The 22,372-nt window shown below is 36.9% G+C and overlaps 2 protein-coding genes across 4 annotated transcripts; one reads left to right on the top strand and one right to left on the bottom strand.

The window, feature by feature from the left end:
* Nucleotides 1–13,159: 13,159 nt before the first annotated feature.
* Nucleotides 13,160–16,068, top strand: LOC145018561 (receptor-like protein kinase ANXUR2). The gene has a single exon (XM_078976441.1). It carries the CDS (start codon nucleotides 13,160–13,162, stop codon nucleotides 15,758–15,760), a length of 2,601 nt encoding a protein of 866 aa, XP_078832567.1. The 3' UTR covers nucleotides 15,761–16,068.
* Nucleotides 16,069–17,928: 1,860 nt separating this feature from the next.
* Nucleotides 17,929–21,779, bottom strand: LOC145014906 (Protein kinase superfamily protein). Of its 3 annotated transcripts, none has more exons than XM_078973342.1 (9): nucleotides 21,458–21,779; nucleotides 21,290–21,364; nucleotides 20,470–20,934; nucleotides 19,983–20,354; nucleotides 19,691–19,909; nucleotides 19,255–19,623; nucleotides 18,943–19,186; nucleotides 18,714–18,861; nucleotides 17,929–18,649 (listed from the first exon to the last, which is right to left on the bottom strand). In XM_078973342.1, exons 1-9 carry the CDS (start codon nucleotides 21,762–21,764, stop codon nucleotides 18,281–18,283), a joined length of 2,568 nt encoding a protein of 855 aa, XP_078829468.1. In that variant the 5' UTR covers nucleotides 21,765–21,779; the 3' UTR covers nucleotides 17,929–18,280. The 3 variants fall into 3 exon arrangements, with proteins under 3 accessions (XP_078829468.1, XP_078829470.1, XP_078829469.1); XM_078973344.1 differs by having other exon boundaries at nucleotides 18,943–19,177; XM_078973343.1 differs by having other exon boundaries at nucleotides 19,255–19,620.
* Between the last annotated feature and the right edge of the window lie 593 nt (nucleotides 21,780–22,372).

Genomic DNA, 22,372 nt, shown 5'->3' with positions numbered 1-22,372 from the left:
CAAGAAATCATGACTATGTGTATGTATGAGGGCTAGACGATTTCATGAAGTGTTCTAATTTCTCTCTAAGTTATTCCAAGTGCTTATGGTGTTGTGTGAACCATTTGAGGTGTCACACTTGGGGCACTAGGCACTCAAGCTTCATGAAGACAAGCACTATCAAAGAGGTATGTATTCTATCTTGTTATATCCATTATTTTGTATGCTAGATTAGGATAATACCTTGGATGTTCATATTTGCATGTATAATAGAGAAAACATAGATCCAAGGTATTTAGGGTTGCATGTACACTTAGGAGTGTTAGAATGCTCATAACCCAACAGTGGTATCAGAGCCTAGGCTTGTTTTCTTGTTATACCTGCAATAGAAGCTGAAAAATCGAGTTTTGATGCTGTCAGCCCAGCTGACTCGCCGAGTCCATGAAGGGACTCGACGAGTCCAAGGCAAAATGCATCCAACTCGCCGAGTTGAGTTCATGCACTCGACGAGTTGGACCCCAGACAGCATATCTTCGAGGTTTTTGGCTAGAAATGGACTAGGAACATTACCCTAAGTTGTTTTGAACTTATAAACTTGTTTTTTAATGTGGTAATGTTCATGCTAATCCATTTTCAAAGATAATTGTCAATAGATTCATGTTTTGTATTAGTTTAAAGGTTAGACTAATTACATGAAAAAGTTTGATTTGAATTATCTTGTTCTTATGATTTGCTTAGATTAATAGAAAAGTTGAGTGAAAAAGTTGTTTTCAATCCAAATTAATCTAAGAGTTGATTCTAAAATGTGTTTTTGTAACTTGTCCTCAAGTTATATGAAAAGTCACATTTAAGTTTCATAAAAACTCATAAAAGTTGGCAATGGTTACAAAAGATGAAGAGTCTTGTCCTTAAGTTATGGAGGTTCAAGAGTCACTTCATTAATAAATAAATAAATAAAATATGTAACCTTAATTAATTCCATAAGTTATAAAATAAAGAAAAGGTTAATTCTTTATTAGTTTAAAGTCTTCCATAATTTGTCCACAAGTTATGGAACTTGAAGAGTTTTTGGATTAAAACTACTTTAAATACATAAGTTATGGAATTAATTAGTTTTGAATAGTTTCAAAACTTTCCCTCAAGTTTTGGAATTTGTAAAGTTTTCTCTTATGAATACTTTAATTCCAAGTTAGCCCTTAGAATTTTAAAAGTTAAAATTCAACCCTTATACTTTATAATATTATAAGTTAATAATATTTATATGTATAAGAGTAAAGTCGGTCTTACTGCTAGTACGCCTCATTCACGAAGCCGGTCTATAAGGTGGGTATAAGGTTGTTGCCTATAAAATGGCAACTTAATGGGTGTCCACTCTCACCCACCGCTTGCTTGACTGGTGGAGGGTCGTTAGCCGAACGGGTTTGACATGACTATAATTCTCCCTTCATTAAAAGTATTAATGATAAATACTAAGTAACTAAACTCTTAATAATTCCCAATCTTAGTTACTTAGGAAAATGTGAAGAAGGTGATAATCCATGAAATTACACTTTGCACTTTGTTTAAGTCGGTTAGTGGAGCGTGTGTGGTTAACCGGCACACTAACTCGTATTTAACAAGGTAGGCAAAGGGTAACTTAATGTTTATCATAGTATCGATGGAGCGTGTGTGGTTAACCGGCACATCGATTGAGGGGTAAACACTTAAGGGTACCAAGTAATTTGCATGGTTACTTCACACCTTGTCTTGTGATCCTCAGCATCCCAGTCACAAAACCTGAAGGGCACACTCGAGATTGAAACATGCCATTGAACAGTTCAATGAATCTCAAAAGATCTAGGAATTTCAAATCCAATTAAAACCTAATAATACATTTCGTTTATCTTGGTGGAAATTGGTGAATCGTCATTCACCTACCTTCAAATTGTTTTATAGCCTGGATTACGGCATACCTCTTCTAAGTTATAAAATAGTCTGTTGGGTCCTAGCCTTAATATTTCATATTGGGTGTCATATTAAGGACTTTAAAATCAACTATCTTGAATATCTCCCAAAAAGATGTCTGGTTTAGACATTTATGATCTTCCCAAATCTCTTGAAACAAGCTTTCCTAAATGAAGATGATGTCCCATGGATATCATACTTCTTTCTCCTCCTCCGATTATTCTCCCTAACCCACAAGTTCTTGAAAAGTTTAAGGTCACTCAAGCCCTAATGGCAAAGCAAGGTCTAGGTGTGATCACATCTTGGAGATGTAGTCACATATTGACAAGCCGGGAGAGTTGGGTGTCAAAGTCTTGAGAAAGTTGGTGGTTCAATCACTTTCTAAGTCACATAGTGAGTTCTTTTGGAACACCTATGAAATAGACTATGACAAGACCCTTAATGATCTTATCTATTGTTAAGATCAACTTCCTGAAACTTTATGGACATTGACAATGGTGACACTGGAAATACAGAAAAAGCATTCTCTTCCCAATGGAAAGGGATCGGCCATAGTCAACTCGGTTGACCAAATGGTAAAGAGAAAAGTCTAAGTCTGTGATAGTCTCGTGTACCATTATCAAAGGGTCCATATGTTTATATTGCCAAAGTAAGGGTCATTATTTGCGAAGCTGCCAAATTTACCTAAGGATGTTAAAGTCAATAAGGTTGACTCTACTTCAGGTAAAGTCCACTAATCTAACTCTGTTAAGTTTCTATTCTTAGATTCCTGATACATGATGTGACTGGGTCACATGGTAATGTTTTAAGAATCAAAGAAAAGTAAAGGAACTTAAAGAATATGCTGAATCTGATCGCATAGATGGATTTCTATCGCGTAGTTTGAAAAAAATGGATTCTTAAGCTAATTCTTAGGAGTTATGAGATATTGCTAAGGAATAGATAACAACAAGTTTTCATATGGATTGTAAGGATAAGTTTTTCCGCATAGTTTTAAAATAAAAGGAAAATTTTGATTTTATTTATTTTAAAAAATATCCTTACAATGGCATTTGAGAAAAAATTGTTGCTTATATGATTCCATTAATAGCAAGAGTGGAAATATGAAATTGATTCCTTCATTTGTGGTAATGTCTAAATTTACCAAATAAGGAAAGATTCTCATCACCCAAGTCTCAATTGGACCGAAACTTGGAATCATGCAAGTTGTATATCATGATGAATGAGAACTTTCAAGTATTGGAAAATTAAGACTAATTACTTATTCACATGGATGTGTGAGTCAAGTAATGGACTAAGGGATCGAGTACATAGTCATGTGCACTGATTAAGTCCACCACAAAAGATGTAAGGCTATTCGTCATAGTTTACTAAAGCTCAGTAAATATGATTATACTTACAAGCTTAAGTGTAACTCTAAGACGTTGGAAAAGGTTCCAATGTAAGGCAGAGCGAATAAAAGAATCAACTTAGGCAGAAGGATAAAAGTTTCTAAAATCTGAAAAGATGGGAGAGTACTTTAGTATCAGTTTTGTGATCATCTTAATGATTAAGAAACCATATCAAAATTAGTTCTTTAAGGAAGTCTTAGTGCATTCTTATGACTAAGAAGAAGGGATCTTGAATTGTTGAAATGGTTAAATCAAGAAGATGAGTCATACTTCGTTCCAATACAAGTCTTAGAGTCGTACTCCAAGATTGTAATTTGAGTGACATGTCTTAAATAAGGTTTAAAACACTTATCAAATGTAAGAGTAAAAGTTTTCTACTCTTGTACATTTGAAATTGGTAAGTTGTGATGTTTTGGATAAAACAAAGACCAACTAAGGCCAATTGTGTGAGGTGTTTGTCTTGATTAGAATCCGCACTATCTCTTGGATGTTTGACAAGGGAGTCTTATAGGTCAAGAGGACAGTGGGAGTCTTAAAGGTCTTGAAATTCTCAAGAACTAATCAAGAATGAAACCTGAAGTTCTTCACTAGCACACGACTTGAGGTTTATAAGCTATCGTGTTGACATATTCTGTGCCCATTCTAGTTAAAGTTGGCTTTGCATATGAGTTCTTAAAGTTCTCAATGTGTTGCACAACAACTTGGAAGCAATGGTAGGCCCTTGAGCTGCCAGGTGGCAAGAAATTAAGATTGAGTTCAATCCATATGGTTTTGGATTTGTCATTATCCTTGTCTTGTGATTATGGTTTTGACAAATTCATATGGGTAGGAACTCATACACCAATAAATCTAAGTGTCATAAGGTTTCTCTCTAATTCATGAAAATGATGGTGAGGAAACACTTCCACTAAGTAGATTTTAGCTAGATAGCAATTGGGATATTTGCATTCTCAAAGTCGTTAGTGGAGCGTGTGTGGTTTACCGGCACACTAACTTGGACTTGTGAGAAGTGGAAAAAAGGTCTAACCATTATGATTACGGCATCCCTCTTCATAATTGTTTAGACACACAAATGTGCTATCTAAGGGAAGGTGTATGTTTTTTGATAAAGTCTTATCAAAACAATCTAGTATCAGAAATCTGAACTTTGGTCAGAAAGTCAATAAAGTATTGATTTCTAGAAATCGAGCTTTCTGAGTATATGTCAAAGCTAGTGGGAGCATAAGTGTTATGCTAATAATCATCATGTTAGTGGGAGCATGATAATTACGATAAGTATTGCAAGCTAGCAATGTTAATTATAGAAAACAAAAGGTTTCAACTGGGAAAAAGTTGTTTTGCTATAATTAAGGGAGAGGAAATTATACTTCATCTCAAATCTATAAGCTTAGATCGTGAGGTTTTAATCATTTAGTCAAGGATATATATGAATTTCATGTTGGAATGGCTCAACATAAGGAAATTATGTATATGGGTCCATTATTTGCGTTCTTAAATTCGATTATGATTACGGCATCCCTTTTCATAATCTGAATTATGAGAACTTGGCAAATAGAATCTGGAAATGTTTCAAAGTTGATGTGACTAAAAGGATTAAACAATTGTCGAGGAAAATCTAAGGTTTACCAAAGATTAGTTGCTCAAGGACAGTTGCAAGTGTAGTGATAATTCTGGAAGGACCATATTGACATAATTTGTAAGGAGGCAACTCTTGTTCAGAAGTGATAGTCAAAATGGAATCTGGAAATGTTTCAAAGTTAGAATTTTTCCAATCTGTTTAAGATTTGGAAACTTAATGCAAGAAGGATGTTTCTAAGGAGTTGATCTCCTTTGGAATACTCTGTAATGATTGTTTCCAAGTCTTTCTGACTTTGTGCATAATCATTACAAGAGGATCGATGCATATAAGTTTAGAATCTAACAGATTTCAGTAAATGACATGAATTTGGAATTCTTGCATTTGCAGTAAGGATTTGGGAGTGTGAAAAGAGAATCATTGAAGTTATGTTCAATTGATCTAGTTCACAAAGTAAAGATCATAGACAAACATAGTGTGCATACTTGGTGTATGGCATGACTAGTGTTTAGAAAACATAGTGTACATGCTTGGAGCATGGGACAACTATTGTTTTAAATTCAAGAATAATGTTGATAGCTGAAACAATATACAATAAATAATGTGTAATCATATGGTGATAAATAAAAAGTGTTTTATTTATATTCATAAGTTCTGAGACCATATTGGATTCAATTATTATTGTGTTTCACTTTGCATGTTTTGACTTCCCGAATAAACTAGGTTATTCTTCCGGAATGACTAAGTTATTCAAACCATCTACAGTCGGTCATATGTTGGAAGTAGATATGAATTAAGACTGTCATGGGTTGGCTTGTAGAGGTCTAAGTTGTTGGACAAAGGGCTATAACACTCATGAGTGCTCATAAGTTCTGAGTATTGGATTCAACCCGCGCTCATTGGAATCACTTCATGGATTTTATCACGAGTGATCATGAGACGATAATATCTTATATTCTTCAAACCTAGAGATATGAGTTGTTACTATGAGTTGATAGTACATTGATTACACGAAACGCATTGGTAACTCGATGTTATAAAACGTGTCTTTGTGTATGATTCAACAAGTAGTAGAACAAGCCATATGAGTCGAAGTTTATCCATTCCTTTTACCTTTGGGATAAAAGCGATATCTGTGGGCCCCTCGATGATTTGATGATGACAAATGGAAGTGCTCGGCCGGGCCAGGACTGATTTGATTTGTTCAATTAGTCAGTCGTCATAAATCGGAAATCAGGAAACAACAAATGGACAGAGAGAATGATTATAATCCATGTCTCAGTCTATATGATATCTAGAATGGAGGAATATATGATCCCTTATCTAATGGACAAGTCATTGACAAGATCAGAGTTCATCTACAAGGTCAGAGTTCGACAAAAGCTTTTGAGAGCTACGATTGCCAGTTGGTTCCTGAAGTCATACGCAATAATAGTTTTAGACTTATCCAAGTGGGAGACTGTTGGATTAATGTCTAAATCCATAACTATAATTGGTAAGACTTGACCCGACCCGGCATGGTCCATTTGGGTTGCATGGCATCATGCACTTGGATAGACTAAAATGAGAGAAATAACACTTAAGGTTTGTTAATATATTATAAGTTCTAATATATTAATAAGGTTATTTAATTAGTATTGATCAAGAATTAATTTGGAATTAATTAAGTGATCAAAAGGAGACTAATTAAATATATGGGTTGATTGTGTAAATCATTCATTCTTATATATGTGGGCTTGTGATCCAAGATTCCTTATGTTGGACTAAGTCCATGGGGTGACCCATGGATACTCCATGGAGGTTAAAATCCATGGAGCATAAGGAATGGGTAAAGTCATGAGTTACATGGTGTAACCCTAATAGCCACCATATAAAAGAAACCCATGGCTCAAGAAATCGTGACTATGTGTATGTATGAGGGCTAGACGATTTCATGAAGTGTTCTAATTTCTCTCTAAGTTATTCCAAGTGCTTATGGTGTTGTGTGAACCATTTGAGGTGTCACACTTGGGGCACTAGGCACTCAAGCTTCATGAAGACAAGCACTATCAAAGAGGTATGTATTCTATCTTGTTATATCCATTATTTTGTATGCTAGATTAGGATAATACCTTGGATGTTCATATTTGCATGTATAATAGAGAAAACATAGATCCAAGGTATTTAGGGTTGCATGTACACTTAGGAGTGTTAGAATGCTCATAACCCAACATTTACAAGCTCTCTTCAAGTCCTTACTCCTTCTTCAAACTTATTTCTCTTCAAAATCACCAAAACAACACCAAAATACTCTCAAATGGCTACCAAATCACAAGAACACACAAATATAGATTAGGGTTTCGTGAGAGTTGCTTAAAGGTGAGAGGGAGGCTGGACTAAGGACATAAGGTTCTTTATATAGGGATCAAACCCTAAATTTTAAGGTTTTAGAGACTGCATGTGTACGCTATGCGTACCCTTTGATACGTTGCGCGTACGTGCATGGCATCCGCGTCCTTATCTCTTGAGTACGTTGAGTGTACCTTGTATGGTACGTGTAACGCCCGTGTTTCTAGGCTAAGCATTAGTTTAATGGTGTAATAGTTAGGGTCAACACTTATAACGTACTTTGAAATAATAAATATGAATTATTTGAATATTATGTGATTTTATGTGACTTATACTTAATTATAAGATATAATAAGTTAAGAATAAAAATAAGCATCAAAAATAAAATAATAGATAGGTACCATATCTATGAAGAAAGTTGTAGTGGTTGGGATAAGGATTCCGGAGATATAAGAACGTCGAAATTCGAGTTATAACGAAGAAGATAAGACCAGTCGAAGTTTCGCGTCAGAACCGGCACGACACTGGGAATTATAAAAAAAGTGAGTTTATGATAAACTACTTTTTATCCTTAGGGGTCTAAATGAAAGTTGTAGAGTACGTCTCCACCTGCGCGTGGAAATAAAGAACGTCAAAAACGGAGTTCGTATGCAAAAGTTATAACCTTCCGAAGATACAGTTGTCTAAGAGCATGACACGTGTCAGAAACCCTACAAAGACTGGACTCACGACGTGAGCCTCTTTTTATCACGACGTGAGGAGTCAAACAGACACTATTCAATCCTAGAACGCAGATGTCGAAGCTACAAGGTGATTCAGCCATGGCTCACGACGTGAGCAATGAATTCTCACGACGTGAATGGGCCGAAATCAGCCTATAAATAGCAAGTTCGACCTCATTCACTTATTACACCAAATCTTCATTCTCTCTCTCTCTCTCTCTCTCTCGTTTTCTAAAGCCGTTCCGCATCCCGAGCCCGACGATCACGAGCCGTTGATCGTTTTTAGACTCTATCTACTCCCGCTACTAAAGTGAGTGCATATTTATTTTCATCTTATGTATAGATATGAAGTATATTATATAAATTACATGCTATGTGTGCATATTGTCTGTATACTAGTTATCTATGTTAGACGAACACTATTATAAATGTTTTAAATGATTTAAACTATATATGTATTTTATATCTACAAATATGTTAAGGTAAAACATGGGTAGATGAAATAGTTGGTGTGTGATGAAATAAAATGATGAGAGGCATCGATGTTGTTGTTGATCCAGTCATCTAGCAGAGTATAGATGATAACCACTGATTATTATAGACAGTCAAGTGGAACGCTAGCAGGCCCGCAACCTGTAGGTGTTTGTGAACGATGTGTTCACTGGTGTACTCTATCCCCCTCATGGTTGCCTTACGGACATTTATTGTTGAGGAAACCCCTTAGCAGTAGTGTCCCTCCCGATGATAATCCTTAGGCTAGATCCCTTACGATAGGTGTATTAGGGACGTAAAATGAGGATAACGGGAATGGGTAATCGGGTTATTGTTGGTTGATGAAATTAATAAACTTATTTATTGCCAGTTGAAAACCCTATGTGCTCACCAGGCTCCCAAGCCTGACCCACTCAATTTTCTCATATACAGGTAGTGGAAAGAGAGCACATGAGTGATGATCTGATGAGAGATCAATGGATTATAGGCTACTAGAATAAATAGATATTATAATGCATATGTTGTTTATGTTTATGTTTTTGATCTGTATTAACAATGATATCCCAAAGTTTTTAATATAATACATTTCTATGGAAATGCTTTGATAAATTCTTTTTCATATATTTTTTTTGGGAAAAAATTCGACATTATATTTCTTTAAAAATATACTCTAATTTTTAAATAAAGCATAAATAAATCGGTCTTTTCTATCCGTGAATTTGGGGATGTCACAGTACGCCCCGCATACGGAACTCCTCATTATAAATCACAAGGACCCAATGGTCCAAGCCCAAACCAATTCAATGCATTAAATATAAATCACACCTTTTAAATCCTAGATTTATAGGTATGATAAACTTTCATCAACTCTCATTACTAAAGGTTTTTCAAGATCTCAAAATGATCATTAATTATTCATCAAAAAGGTCAACTCTTCAATGATCATAGTGGCAATCTATATGGATGATATCCTTATTATAAGTGATAACAATGAAGAAATAGTTATTCAAGGATTTTTAGACAATCAATTTAAGATTAAAGACCTTGGCACAATCAATTTTTTCTTGTGATTGGAGTTTAGGTAAAATATGGCATGGTAATTCACCAACACAAGTTCATAAAAGAGTTATTAGAATCTTATTTGTCTCAAGATGACAAAATAACTCTTTCACCATTACCAAGCAAATTAAAGTCTCTTTATCTTGATTCTTCACCTTTACCTGATCCAACCATATACAAACAACTTGTAGGAAAATTGAATTTTCTTTTGCATACTCGGCCATATATAACATTCACTACTCAGTTTCTAAGTCAATTCAACAGTAAGCCCTGTCAAGTTCATCTAGATGCAGCTATTTATGTTCTTAAATACTTGAAAGGGGCGATGAATCAAGGCATTTTTCTTAACAACACAAATAACTTCAAGATTGAAAATTTATGTGATTCGGGTTGGGCTGCTTGCCCTTCTACAAGATATGTTGGTGGCTAATTTATCACAATGGGAAGTCGTCCTATCTCATGGAAGTCGAAAAAGCAAGCAACTATTTCATTGTCATCAGCAGAAGCTGAATACAGATCGATGCGTAAAGTATGTTCTGAACTTGCATGCATGTTGAGTTCAATGTCTCTAAAATCACTCCTATACCATTGAAGTGTGACAACATGGCTGCTATACATATTGCTAAAAATCTTGTTTTTCACGAACGCACCAAACATATTGACATTGATTGTCATTTTGTTCGTGAGAAACTTCAAGATGGCCTCATTTCATTATCTCATATTCCAACTACTGCACAGTCAGCTGATATCCTTACAAAGTCAATGTCTGAAAATAATCATATAAATGTAGCATCCAAGCTTGGTCTCTTTACATATCCTCCGGCTCAAAAAAAAAAAAAAAGGGGGGGGGGGGTATTGGAATAAGAAGTCAACATCATAGATGACTTTATCAATTAGTAATGGTTGTAACGGATTATGTTAGAATTAGATGTAGCAGTTAGATTTCTCTTCTGTATATATATATATATATATATATATATATATGTGTGTGTGTGTGTGTGTGTGTGTGTGTGTGTTCATTGAATTATTGAAATAAAATGGAGAATTATTTTCACAACCTTTTCTCTCTCATTCTCAATCTGTTCTACAATTGTCAATTGTTGATCATAAAATAAGCTTCCCCAACACGCATCAGCTCTATGGATATATACAAACAAATAGGCATCGTAATCATTGACATAAAAAAAAGAATATTTACATCCCGAACTTGTAATAGTTGTAATTCTGCCATTCTTGCTTTGAGTAATCTTATACTTTCAAAATTAAAACATATGGTGATTGATGTTCTCAAAATTGAAAGCTTTGAAGCTCATGAGACAAAAAGCAAACATATAATCAAAAGCTGCCAAAAAATAATCAAAATGATATAGAATTACAAACCAATGCTTAACGCTAGCTTTGATTTTTGAAATGAAGGAAGGATTGTAAAGAATGCGATGACATTATACCTCTAGGCATTAAAGAACTTGAAAGTAGGGAGATACATCGTATGAAAAAAGATGGAAGAGGCAGAGTGGGGCTTGGTTAGTTGTTTCTTTACTGAATAGAATCTAAAAGAAATTTTGGGAGCGGGAAGCGCCTAAAGAATTCGATCATTAAAAGAAATACAACATTAAAAATGGGAGTGGTTGAACTTTGAAGAAGCGAAATCTTCAATAAAAATAAATAAATAATAAAAAATAAAAACCCCACGAAAATCATTGGAGGAGAAAATAAGGGGGTCATCGTAGAAAAAGAAAACTAGAAAGTAGGGGTGCAAACGAATCAAATTACTCGTGAGTTATTCAAGATCGACTCATTAAAAGCTCGATTCGAAACCGATTTTAAACGATTAATATTAAGCTTGTTTATTAAACGAATTCGAGCTCGAGCCTATATATAATATAATTTATTATATTTTTATATATTAAAATAAAAACTATTTGAAGAATTAGAGATTTAAGGTATTAATAAACGAGCTTCTTGACGACCTTGAATCGAACTTAAGCTTAATTAGGCATGGTAGACGAAAAACAAGCCGGGCTTGTATAATTATTTACAAGCTTGAGCCGAGTTCGGTACAAGAAATCTCGAATTGAACCGAGTACTCGAGCTTCGTATAATTAAACAAGCCCTAGCCGAGCCTGACCAGGCTCAGGCTTGGGCTTGACTCGGCTTGGATCGTTTGCAACCCTATTCATGAGAACATGGAAGTGATGAAGAGGAAGGGGAACAATGGAGCTTATCACATATCCCTCCTTCTAAAACGTGTCATATAGAATCCATGAGTGAGCTATCCCAATCTCTTAAAATATGGCTTTTGTGAACACCTACCTAGGGATGTGCTTAGGGCCGGAACCAACCCGAATCGGACAAGATCTGAATAACCCGAATTGGATGAAAAGTTAAGACCGAAACTGAACTGCTTATACTAATACGGGGCCGGTTCGATTCGGTTCGGGTGATACAGGTTTTGATTCGGCTTTTGAATCGAAATGACCCAAATAACCCAAATAAACCAAAATGACCTGAATAACCCAAATAAGAAAATTATATATAGAAACATCCAAATTAGAATTATGAATCTTAAGTTTTTTTTCCAAAATAACAATTACCAAATACAAATTAATTATACAAGAATATTAATTGGTTGTTTTCTCTTTCCACCTCCATTGTTTATCGCGTTTTTCAATTCTTTCGCGACATTATCTTCTTTCAAAAATTCATCAATGTTATCCACAATTGGTACGTCAATACGCAATACACAAGAGCCAAGAGGTATCGATCAAGTGACTATTCAAATTATGGGTCGGTCCTTTTGACCCGATAAAACCTTTATTCGGGTAACTCGGACCGAATAACCCGATAACCGAATTGGGCTAAAATAGATACCCAAGAACCGACCTAGATAACTTATCTGGTTCTAATTCGGGTCAGTCCGTTTTGGGTTTCGGTTTCGATTCGGGTACTCGGTCCAAATACACATCCCTACACTTACCGATAAAGTTTGAGAACAAGTGATCGTATACCGGTGGCACGGAATCCAACTAAATGGACATAATGGTGAGGTTACTTTCTTTGCAGCATAAAAATTATGCCCAATCGATTCTTATGATCACGAGATTTAGCCTAACAGGTAAGTTTAAAGGAGCCCGAGCATACAACATAGCCCAAAAATAAAAAAATAATTCTGGACTATCGAGATCCAAAACCTAAACCCGACTGTCATAAGTGAAATCGACTCACAATTGCCTTTATGTCGTACTGGAAGCCTAGAAAATCCCACAAAAATCCCTAAAAAGTCCTCAAAATTCTACAAAAATTAACATAATTCCTCAAGTTACCCACCACCCACTTTTCTCAAAATCTACAACGTAAGGCTTCTATATATACATAAGATAAGAGATAATATGTATATCATATCAGCTACTTTCACTCTTGTTCATTCTTTGATTCTAACATCCAAAACACATGGGTTTGGCATACCAATTGTACAAACTTAGTCTAGTCGCATTGGGGAAATATTTGATCTTTAAACCCCATGCATGGCCGACAACCGATGGTTTTTCTAATCCTTCAATAGATTCAAAAATCTTCATCATCCCATTCCCATATATCGCTTCATTATGTTTCCTTCCACGCCGTTAATTTAACAAACTTTGGTTGTTTTCGTTATCTTTATCATTATCATGAACCCTGGTTTGATTCCCCTGATTGTATATCTATATTTTTTTTCCAATTCCCTCATCGACACCGTGGCTCAGCCGGTCCTCGCCGGCCCGCCTCCATTAGCTTTAAACTGCGGCTCAAAAGACGGTGGCAATGATGCTGATAATCGCAAATGGGAATCAGATACTAAATATCTGGTGGCCGCCGACAAATCAGTTTCATCAACCGCCTTAACACAGGAGGCGTCGCTTTCCTCAAACGTACCCTACATGACCGCCAGGATCTTCAATGGAGAAACCTCGTACAAATTCAAAGTTAATTCCACCAGTCGATACATCATTCGACTCCATTTTTATCCTTCCAACTACCCTGATTACAACATTTCCAATTCCTATTCCGTCGTCACCACAGGTGCAATTACGTTATTGAGAAATTTCAGTGCCTTCATAACAGCGGAAGCTCTTTCACAAGCCTACCTAATCAGGGAATACTCGCTAGCGGCTTTTAGTTCCGATTCAATCACCCTCACGTTCAAACCCGGAGCCGATAAGTCTTTTGCGTTTGTTAACGGAATTGAACTGATAACAGAGCCGGAACTATTCGACGATCAGGCGGGGTTAGTCGGGGTAGCAGATACTGCTGGCACCATCGACGGTGTATCCTCAAATATGCAGAACATGTTCAGGTTGAATGTTGGCGGACAATTCATTCCTCCAACGAATGATTCCGGTGGTCTGATGAGGAGTTGGTATGATGATACACCTTATATGTTTGGTGCCGGTACCATCAGTCACGTAGGAAACGTTACAATTGATTACAAAGACCTTCCGGAGGCCACAGCTCCGGCAGACGTTTATCGGACGGCAAGATCTCAAGGACCAGATCCCAATATCAATAAACAAAGCAATGTGACATGGGTGTTTCAGGTTGATGCCAATTTTACTTATCTTGTTAGGTTCCATTTTTGTGAATACCATCTTGATAAAATTAACCAGAGGGTTTTCGAGATAAAGTTGAACAATGAAACCGCGTTTAACACCGCCGATATTATTGCGTGGACTGGAGGAAAAGGGATTCCAACGAGAAAAGATTATGCGGTTTATATTGGCAATAAGCCTGGCATCGACGCTGAATTGTGGGTGACTCTGCATACTAACATTGATTTGAAGCCTGAATTTTATGATATTCTTTTAAACGGGTTGGAGGTTTTTAAACTGAGTGACTCGCAATCAAACCTCGCCGGACGGAATCCTGTTCCATCTAAAATGATGCAGAAACAGTTGATCGAGAATCGAGCAGCTCATGACCCGAATAGAAAATGTAGCAAGCAGGTTATAGTTGGTGGTGCTGTTGGTGGAGCCGCAACAGTCGGGGTTGCAGCGGTGGTGTTATTCATGATTCGCAAGAGAAGAAGAAGAGTGTCGGGATCGGATCCAGGTGCCACTAGTTGGCTTCCGGTATACGGTAACTCAGCTAGCAAATCAACTACATCCGGGAAGAGCCATGGAAGTAGTAGTTTGTCAACAGATGCCGTCTGTAATTGCCGATATTTCTCATTGATGGAGATCAAACGGGCGACTAATAATTTCGACGAGAGTAAAGTGGTCGGAGTAGGGGGTTTCGGAAAGGTTTACAAAGGTGTGGTCGACGGCAACATAATGGTGGCTGTGAAAAGATCAAACCCATCTTCGGAACAAGGAGTTAACGAATTTGTGACTGAGATCGAGATGCTATCCAAGTTGAGACACCGGCATTTGGTTTCCTTAATTGGATTCTGCGAAGAAGGGAACGAAATGGTGTTGGTTTATGATTACATGGGCAAAGGAACGTTACGAGAACATCTTTACAAAGGCAACAAGATTACGCTTTCATGGAAACAAAGATTGGATATTTTGATTGGGGCTGCAAAAGGACTTCATTATCTTCACACCGGAGCAAAGTACACAATCATTCATAGAGACGTCAAGACGACAAACATTCTGTGTGACGATAAGTGGGTGGCGAAAGTGTCGGACTTCGGGCTATCGAAGACGGGTCCAAACATGACGCAGAACCATGTTAGCACCGTTGTGAAGGGCAGTTTTGGGTATTTGGATCCAGAATATTTTCGACGGCAACAGTTGACGGAGAAATCAGATGTTTATTCGTTCGGTGTTGTTCTTTTTGAGGTGCTGTGTGCGCGTCCAGCCCTGAACCCTAGTCTTCCAAAAGAACAGGTGAGTCTAGCGGATTACGCGTTGCAATCGGCGAGGAAAGGGACGTTGGAGGAGATGGTGGATCCCCAATTGAAAGGGAAGATTAAGCCGGAGGCGTTCAAGAAGTTTACCGATTGCTCGTTAAAGTGTTTGTCGGACCACGGGCTGGAACGACCGTCGATGGGAGATGTGTTGTGGACTCTGGAGTCTGTGCATCGGATTGAAACCAAGGCAGAAGAAACAAGAAATAGTCCCAAATCATCGTCGTCTTCAAGTGGGATGGTGGAAGTGCCGATTGATAACAGTGACATGATTGCTATGCATCTTAACACTCTAAATCTTGATAACGATGATGACGACGACTACGACGACCACGAGGATGATGCTGCCATCTTTTCGCAGATTATAAATCCAAAAGGACGGTGATAGTAATAATAATCGAGGAGAGAAACAAGTTGATTTTGTAAGATCGACGTTCGCACTTGCCCATGGGGAAACCTTAACCCAAGAATTGGGAATGTAAATGAGAATTACTAAAAGCCCAAAAAATGGCGTTTCTTTGGATCGATCTCGAAAGATTCAGGGCGTAAAACTGACGTGATAACCGGTAACCATCTTAACACGGCAACTATTTTTGGCGGAGTTTATTGTAAAATCGCTATGAAGTGTAGAGTATAGTATGCTTTTTATTTTTGAAATATTGTTGTAATCTTGAAAAGTTTCGCCTTTGTTTGTGAGGAAAGCCAAATCATACATCCAACCCAAAAAGAATTTTTATTTCATGAAACTGTCGACAATGGCATGCATATAACAATATTGGTAAAAAGAGTTTAACATAACAATATCGTAAACAAACAAAAAAAAAAAAGTATATTATATGAATCCTACGTGACATCAACGAATTTAAAATAGAAACCATATGGTTCCCTAAAGAGCTTCAACCGTATCATGAACAGTTCATGAGAAAACAAAGTTCAACAAGATTGGTCTAACAAGAATAATAAATAGGCCAACATGTATAAAAATCAGTTGTAAAAGGAACTACTTTAATTTGGTCTTTACTATTTTTTTTTTCTTTTTATTAAAACAAATGTAAACTTAAATAGAGACGATCATATCTAAGTCTAAATAAGTTTCATGGTATAGAAAAGAGACAACTATTTATCATAAAAAACCTATCATTATTTTTTTTCAGAATCTATATTAAGATTATTTCGTACCATTATATATGTTATTTTCTTTTCAGAGTCTATGTTGAGATTATATAAGTCTTTTATTGTTTATAATAAATACTTCTCGTTTCCTTCAAATTTTAATGAACTGTTTTGTATTAATTTCTAATACAATTTATAAAATTATGTGGGTCATGGATCTCATCCTCCCTTTGCATAAATTCACCCATTAACACATGATTGGAGTTGTTGCATTTTGGTGTTAATTTGTTTTTAATCTAACTGTATATTTTTGTTGTGGTTTTGGTTAATGCTATACATGACATGACTATATCGTCTCTATCAAAAGAATTGGTTTTACCATACAAAAAGATTTAGCGGCGCAACTTGTTGCTCGTTTGATTTCTCATTTGTTGTACGATTATAACTAAGATGTATTAATTAACTATTTGATAATTATTTAAACAACAATAGAAAATTTATTAATGAACCAAAAACGAAATGGGCTCTGGACAACATAGAAAACAGATGGAAAAAGAAACCGTAAATCATTAGACCTGTTATGTGCTTAATGATCTAAGACAATATTTTAAGTTTCTTCCAAGTCTTCAACTATGACATTATGGGGTTTAATAATCTAGACAGTTAATACGTAGTAGTTAATAACAATAAAATTTGTAGACTGAGGGCAAAATCGTCAAAGTTTGTAGACTCCAATATTAGGAACAAAGCTTTTCTTCAAGCAATGACCAAGGGAATCAACTTCAGAAGGGCAAAATCATCCAAGTTAAAAGTTTGAACTAATATAAAACCAGACTCCACATTAGTTCAGAACTAAACTGATACTATTCAGCTTGATGACCAGGGGCTGCATCAACAAGGGCACAATCGTTGAAATGAAGGTTAAAAAACAAATAAAAATCATTGATGTACAATCAAGGGCAAAACCGATCAAATCAAGGCTAAAATTACAATTACATCTCCCAGACAAGTCTTTCTTTAAGAAACCCAACATCCACCTTGATGAACATGGGCAAAATGAGTGCCAAACTTGAGAATACATTTCTATTTCCAGCAGCATCCATATCCATATGATACACCCATTTAAACCGCTTCAGTGAGCCATATTCCTTTTTGGTTATTCTAATGTGATACTTGTCAACATTTGATATGGTAGGAGGAAAAGTAGCAACAAATGGTAGGAGGAGGATATTTAATTTCTCTTAATTTAAACTCTCCCTTATTTCTGTGCTAAAGTTTTGAAGCTCGCACTCATTATTTGTTTTTATTCTTTTTTGTTGGTTCAAACATTACATATCAATGAATACTTGTGTCGAGAGCTTTTGCTTGCTAATTAAACACAAAGTAAGGTTAGATTCAATCTTTAATTAAATGCAGTAACTGATAAAATGGAAGAAGAAATAACATGAATTTTGGTTTTTCTCATGATCATTGACAACTCACTCATGATTGTTAAAATACAGAAGAAGAGACGGAGTAAATAATTCTTAGCAAAAAAAAAAAACTCTCCTAACAATTACAATTACAATTACGTATGTAAAAACATAGTGTTACTACTGTACAGTGAAACCAATACACTAATACCCGTCTGTGAGCCCATTCCCTGTTTCCATTATACAGAAACACAGGTCGAGGTCAAATCTTTCTCACGAGGAATGGATAGGAAAGCAGAAAGCTTCAGCAAGCAATTAAGCATTTTCCCCCAAGCCGGGTCCCGGTCCCAAACCCAAACCCAAATTGACCAAAATCATCTTCATCTTCCTTCATGAAGGTCTTCCGAAAAGAGGGCTGTTCTGGATATGTTATCATGATCAAAGGCACTTAGACCAGAGTAAGGACCGGAGGAGAATATAGAAGACGTCCCGTCTGATTCAAATGTAGTGGATGATTGCTTCTGAGTGGCAGTGGCCGCGGGTCCCACGTCCTGATACTCCGTGACACGCTGCACCATTTTCAGCGACTGTACAACTTCCCCCATGGTGGGGCGTTGGTTTGCTTCTGGGGCCACACAAGCTGCTGCGATCGTACAAACCCTAGCCAGATCTTCAATCGGGTACTTTCCCCCAAGCTTCGGATCTGCAACTTCTTCCAATCGCTCCTTATCTCTTAGAATTGGCCGAGCCTACATTGCATTGTTTATTTATTTATTTATTTTTTAAATTTTTTTTAAAAAAATCAAAACTGACCCAAGAGACCAGGTTCTCCTGTCCGGATGGTTGGCTCATCTCCACAGGCTTCCTTCCCGTTAACAACTCAAGCAGGACCACCCCATAGCTGTACACGTCGCTCTTCACCAGCAGATGTCCAGTCATGGCATATTCAGGAGCCACATACCTGTAATGTAAATCAACTACTATATTAACATAATCTTGTTTCTTGTAAGGTGAAAGCTGAAAACAAAGATTAAATACGAACCCAAATGTGCCCATAACACGAGTAGACAAATAGGTTGCTCTGCCCTCTGGGGCCTGTTTAGCTAGCCCAAAGTCTGCAACTTTAGCATGGAAGTTGTTCTCCAGTAAGATATTAGAAGCCTTGAAATCTCTGTGGATCACACAAGGCTGTGAATCCTCATGAAGATATGCCAGTCCCCTTGCAGCATCAAGGGCAATCTTCATCCTCGTATCCCAATCCAAGGGACAGTTCAACCCTAGTGGGCCTGTAAGCGTAATTAGCTCCATTTATAACTAATAAGAAAGAAGAAAGAAGGAAGTTAAAGTAAGTTACCATGGAGCCAAGCCTCCAAGCTTCCATTTGGAACAAGCTCATAGCAAAGAAGATTTTCAGAAGAATCACGGTTGCTGTGGTAACCAACAAGCTTCACAAGGTTGCGATGATGCAACCTACTGAGCATCTCAACTTCTACCAAAAATTCCTTATCCCCTTGTTGCCCTCCACTAGAAAGCCTCTTTATTGCCACCTGTGTGCCATCACTTAACACACCTTTAAAAACTCTTCCAAAACCACCCTCACCAAGTATACTTGAATCTTCAAAGTTATTAGTCGCTTCTTTTAGTTCTTCATATGCAAGAAATCTTGTACTCGTAGGATGCGGAAAAGATCCTCCTTCCCTTGGCTTAGCTGCTGCTGCTGCTGCTAACAACAACAACAAACGACTCATAAATATATTCATTCATTCATAACACATAAATCATCATCATACCAGTTTCTTTTGGTGATGCTTCTGGTTTTCGTCTACGTGAAGCACATGAACAAAGTATAAGCACAGAAATTACAGCAACAGAAAGGATTCCAGCAGCAATGCCAACAAGAAGCATCAAGCTCAGGTGCTTTCCACGACCAGAAGAAGAATTATTGGCTGATGTTGGAGTTGAAGGCAATGAAGGAGGCGACTTTGTGGGTGATGTAGCTATGTGAGGTGCTGCATGTATATGTATATCATCATAACACCCACCGTGTTATAAACATGCAAAATTATGAGAAAAATAAGTTACCTGGAGCAGGAGCAAGAGGCTTGAAATAGGTTAAGTTGAGAAGCTGGTAACCACCCACGAGCCTGGGGTCTAGATGAACCTTGTGTGTAGAAAGTGAAGAGTTTATTTCAGAAGCTTCTGTGGAATTAAAACTGATTCCAGTATGTGGAGTTATGTCCATTGAAATGTTAAGTCTTGATAAGCTCAGCAAATAAAAGTTGATTAGCTCAATCTGAGACACCCTGAGCCCAAGTTGAGTAGCAAACTGCTGAAGAAATAGATTCCAATTCGGGTTAGATGACACATTCAACAGGAGAATGTCAAGTTTTATCGGATACACACAGTGGCATCCCTCCATGTCCCGTTTCAGTACAGTTTCAGGTCCACAACAGTCTGCCAAATACAAACACAGTCCATACGTATCAATTCTTTAAAAAAGAAAAATATATATATATATATATATTTTTTTTATTTAAATGAGTAAAAAAAAAAAAAAAAGGTATCTTACTGGAGGAATGAGGAGACAATGGTGGCTGGGCTAAGCCAGTAGGTAATGTACCAGCACCAGATTGAGACTGAGCAGGAGCAATATCTGCTAAGCGTGGAGGTGTAAGCATGGTGGCAGGAGGCAGTGTTTCGCTTTTCCTGATTGAAGGTTTTGAGATTGAAGTTGAAGGAGGCTGAGTCGAAGCTATGAATGCTCCATAGTTAGGTGGCTGAGCTGGTGATAGCACGAGCTTTGGTGCACCAAGGGGGGAAAGACGTCTCCTGTGTTGATGTTGTTTCTGGAACAATGGAAGACTGACTGGCAGGGGTAGATCAGGGATTTCATTAGTGGGTGGAGATAAAATTTGTGCCCCCGTTTGGGTTTGGTTGTCAGTGAAATCAGCGTTGGCAGTGCATATGATGATGATAAATGGAATAAGCAGCTGTTTCACCAAGGGCCAATGCGAATGCTTTTTCTTTACTGATCCTGCAACGCAATTTAGATAACGGAAAATTGTGTTGGTTAAAAGAAGCAAGCATACAAAATTTAAATCATAATTCTTGAATGAATGTTTGTTTATTTATACAAGATTAGCAAATATCTGTGTACAATTGGTTGGGGGTTAACCTAGGGGTCCTTGATTCGAATGTTTCCCTTGAAAATAAGGTTTATGCCCTAACTTAATTAACTGGAATCAACAAGTTACATCAACACAGGTGGGGATTGGGATTGCACATTATAGATAAAAACCTAATCTTCAAATCATAAGTGGATTAGAAAACAAAAGGACCGAAACTAAAATTAACACATGAAGCGAATTGAGAAGTAAGTAGAAGCGCACCAGTGCAGTTAGAAACAGCAATCGACTTTATAGCTTCAGACATCACCGGCGCCGACGGACATGAAGGGTTCAGATCTACAAGATTCAGTCAAAGGGTCAGCTAGATCACTTGCTAAGAACACGGGCAATGCCCACAAGCCATTGAATGAGCAGGATTGGCGTAGATACCAGCTGAATCGGAGCTAAGAAAAAAAATTGGGACTTTCAGATTTAAAGCACCTTCACCTTCTCCGACAGGTGAATTGTAACGAAGAGAACTCAACACATGGATGGAATGGAATGAAGAAAACATAAAACAGCTAAGCGAAATATAGAATTGTGAATCTTTTGGCAAGAAATACGGAGATATCGTTGGCTTCACCCAGCCATCAAAACTGAGAAAAGAAGCTTTCGAATTACTACAAAATAAATTTGGTCTCTTTTTTCTCGTGCAAGGTGTTTTTGGGTATATATGCCTTCGTCTAACGTGCGCCATTAACGGAAAAGTAGACCACTATATAACGGTTAAAAGCCATCACCGTCAATCTCGTCACCGTCCAAGTGTAAATTGACATCATCATTCAATAGTTGTAAGAATTAAGAAGACGGGCAGTTGGATAATGCCCAGATGTGATCCTCAATCTCATCCCCACTCAATTAATCATTACAAAAACAAAAAATAATAATAATAATAACCAAAAAAAAAAAAAAAAATAGAGATTACTAATAGTCACCATTTTCACACAAAGCAATGAAGCATCGGTAAGATCGTTTTGTGATTTTCGTAATGGGCATGGAAATGTCATCTTTAAAAATGATGGGTCTCGCATATTAAAAGACTAAAAGTATAGATTTATTTTTCGGTCTTTTTTTTTAATTTTACAAAAGAAAAGAATTGAAAATGCTCTTAAAAAATAGCAACCTCATCGCTCCACCACATTTTGGATGTGTATTTTAATACCGATCGGTTGGTTTAGAGGTTTATACAAGCAATGCTTTCATACAATTATTTTATGGTCTATTTAATTACTATGGATACATGCAAATGACAATTCTCAGAGACAAGACCATACAATCGGGGAGGAAAATCAACACTAGTATGAT

The sequence above is a fragment of the Lactuca saligna genome, chromosome 9, assembly GCF_052625555.1.
Source record: "Lactuca saligna cultivar CGN05327 chromosome 9, ASM5262555v1, whole genome shotgun sequence".
NCBI lineage: Eukaryota > Viridiplantae > Streptophyta > Magnoliopsida > Asterales > Asteraceae > Lactuca > Lactuca saligna.
Note: the sequence above shows the minus strand (reverse complement) of the source record. Positions and strands in the feature narration are given on the sequence as shown.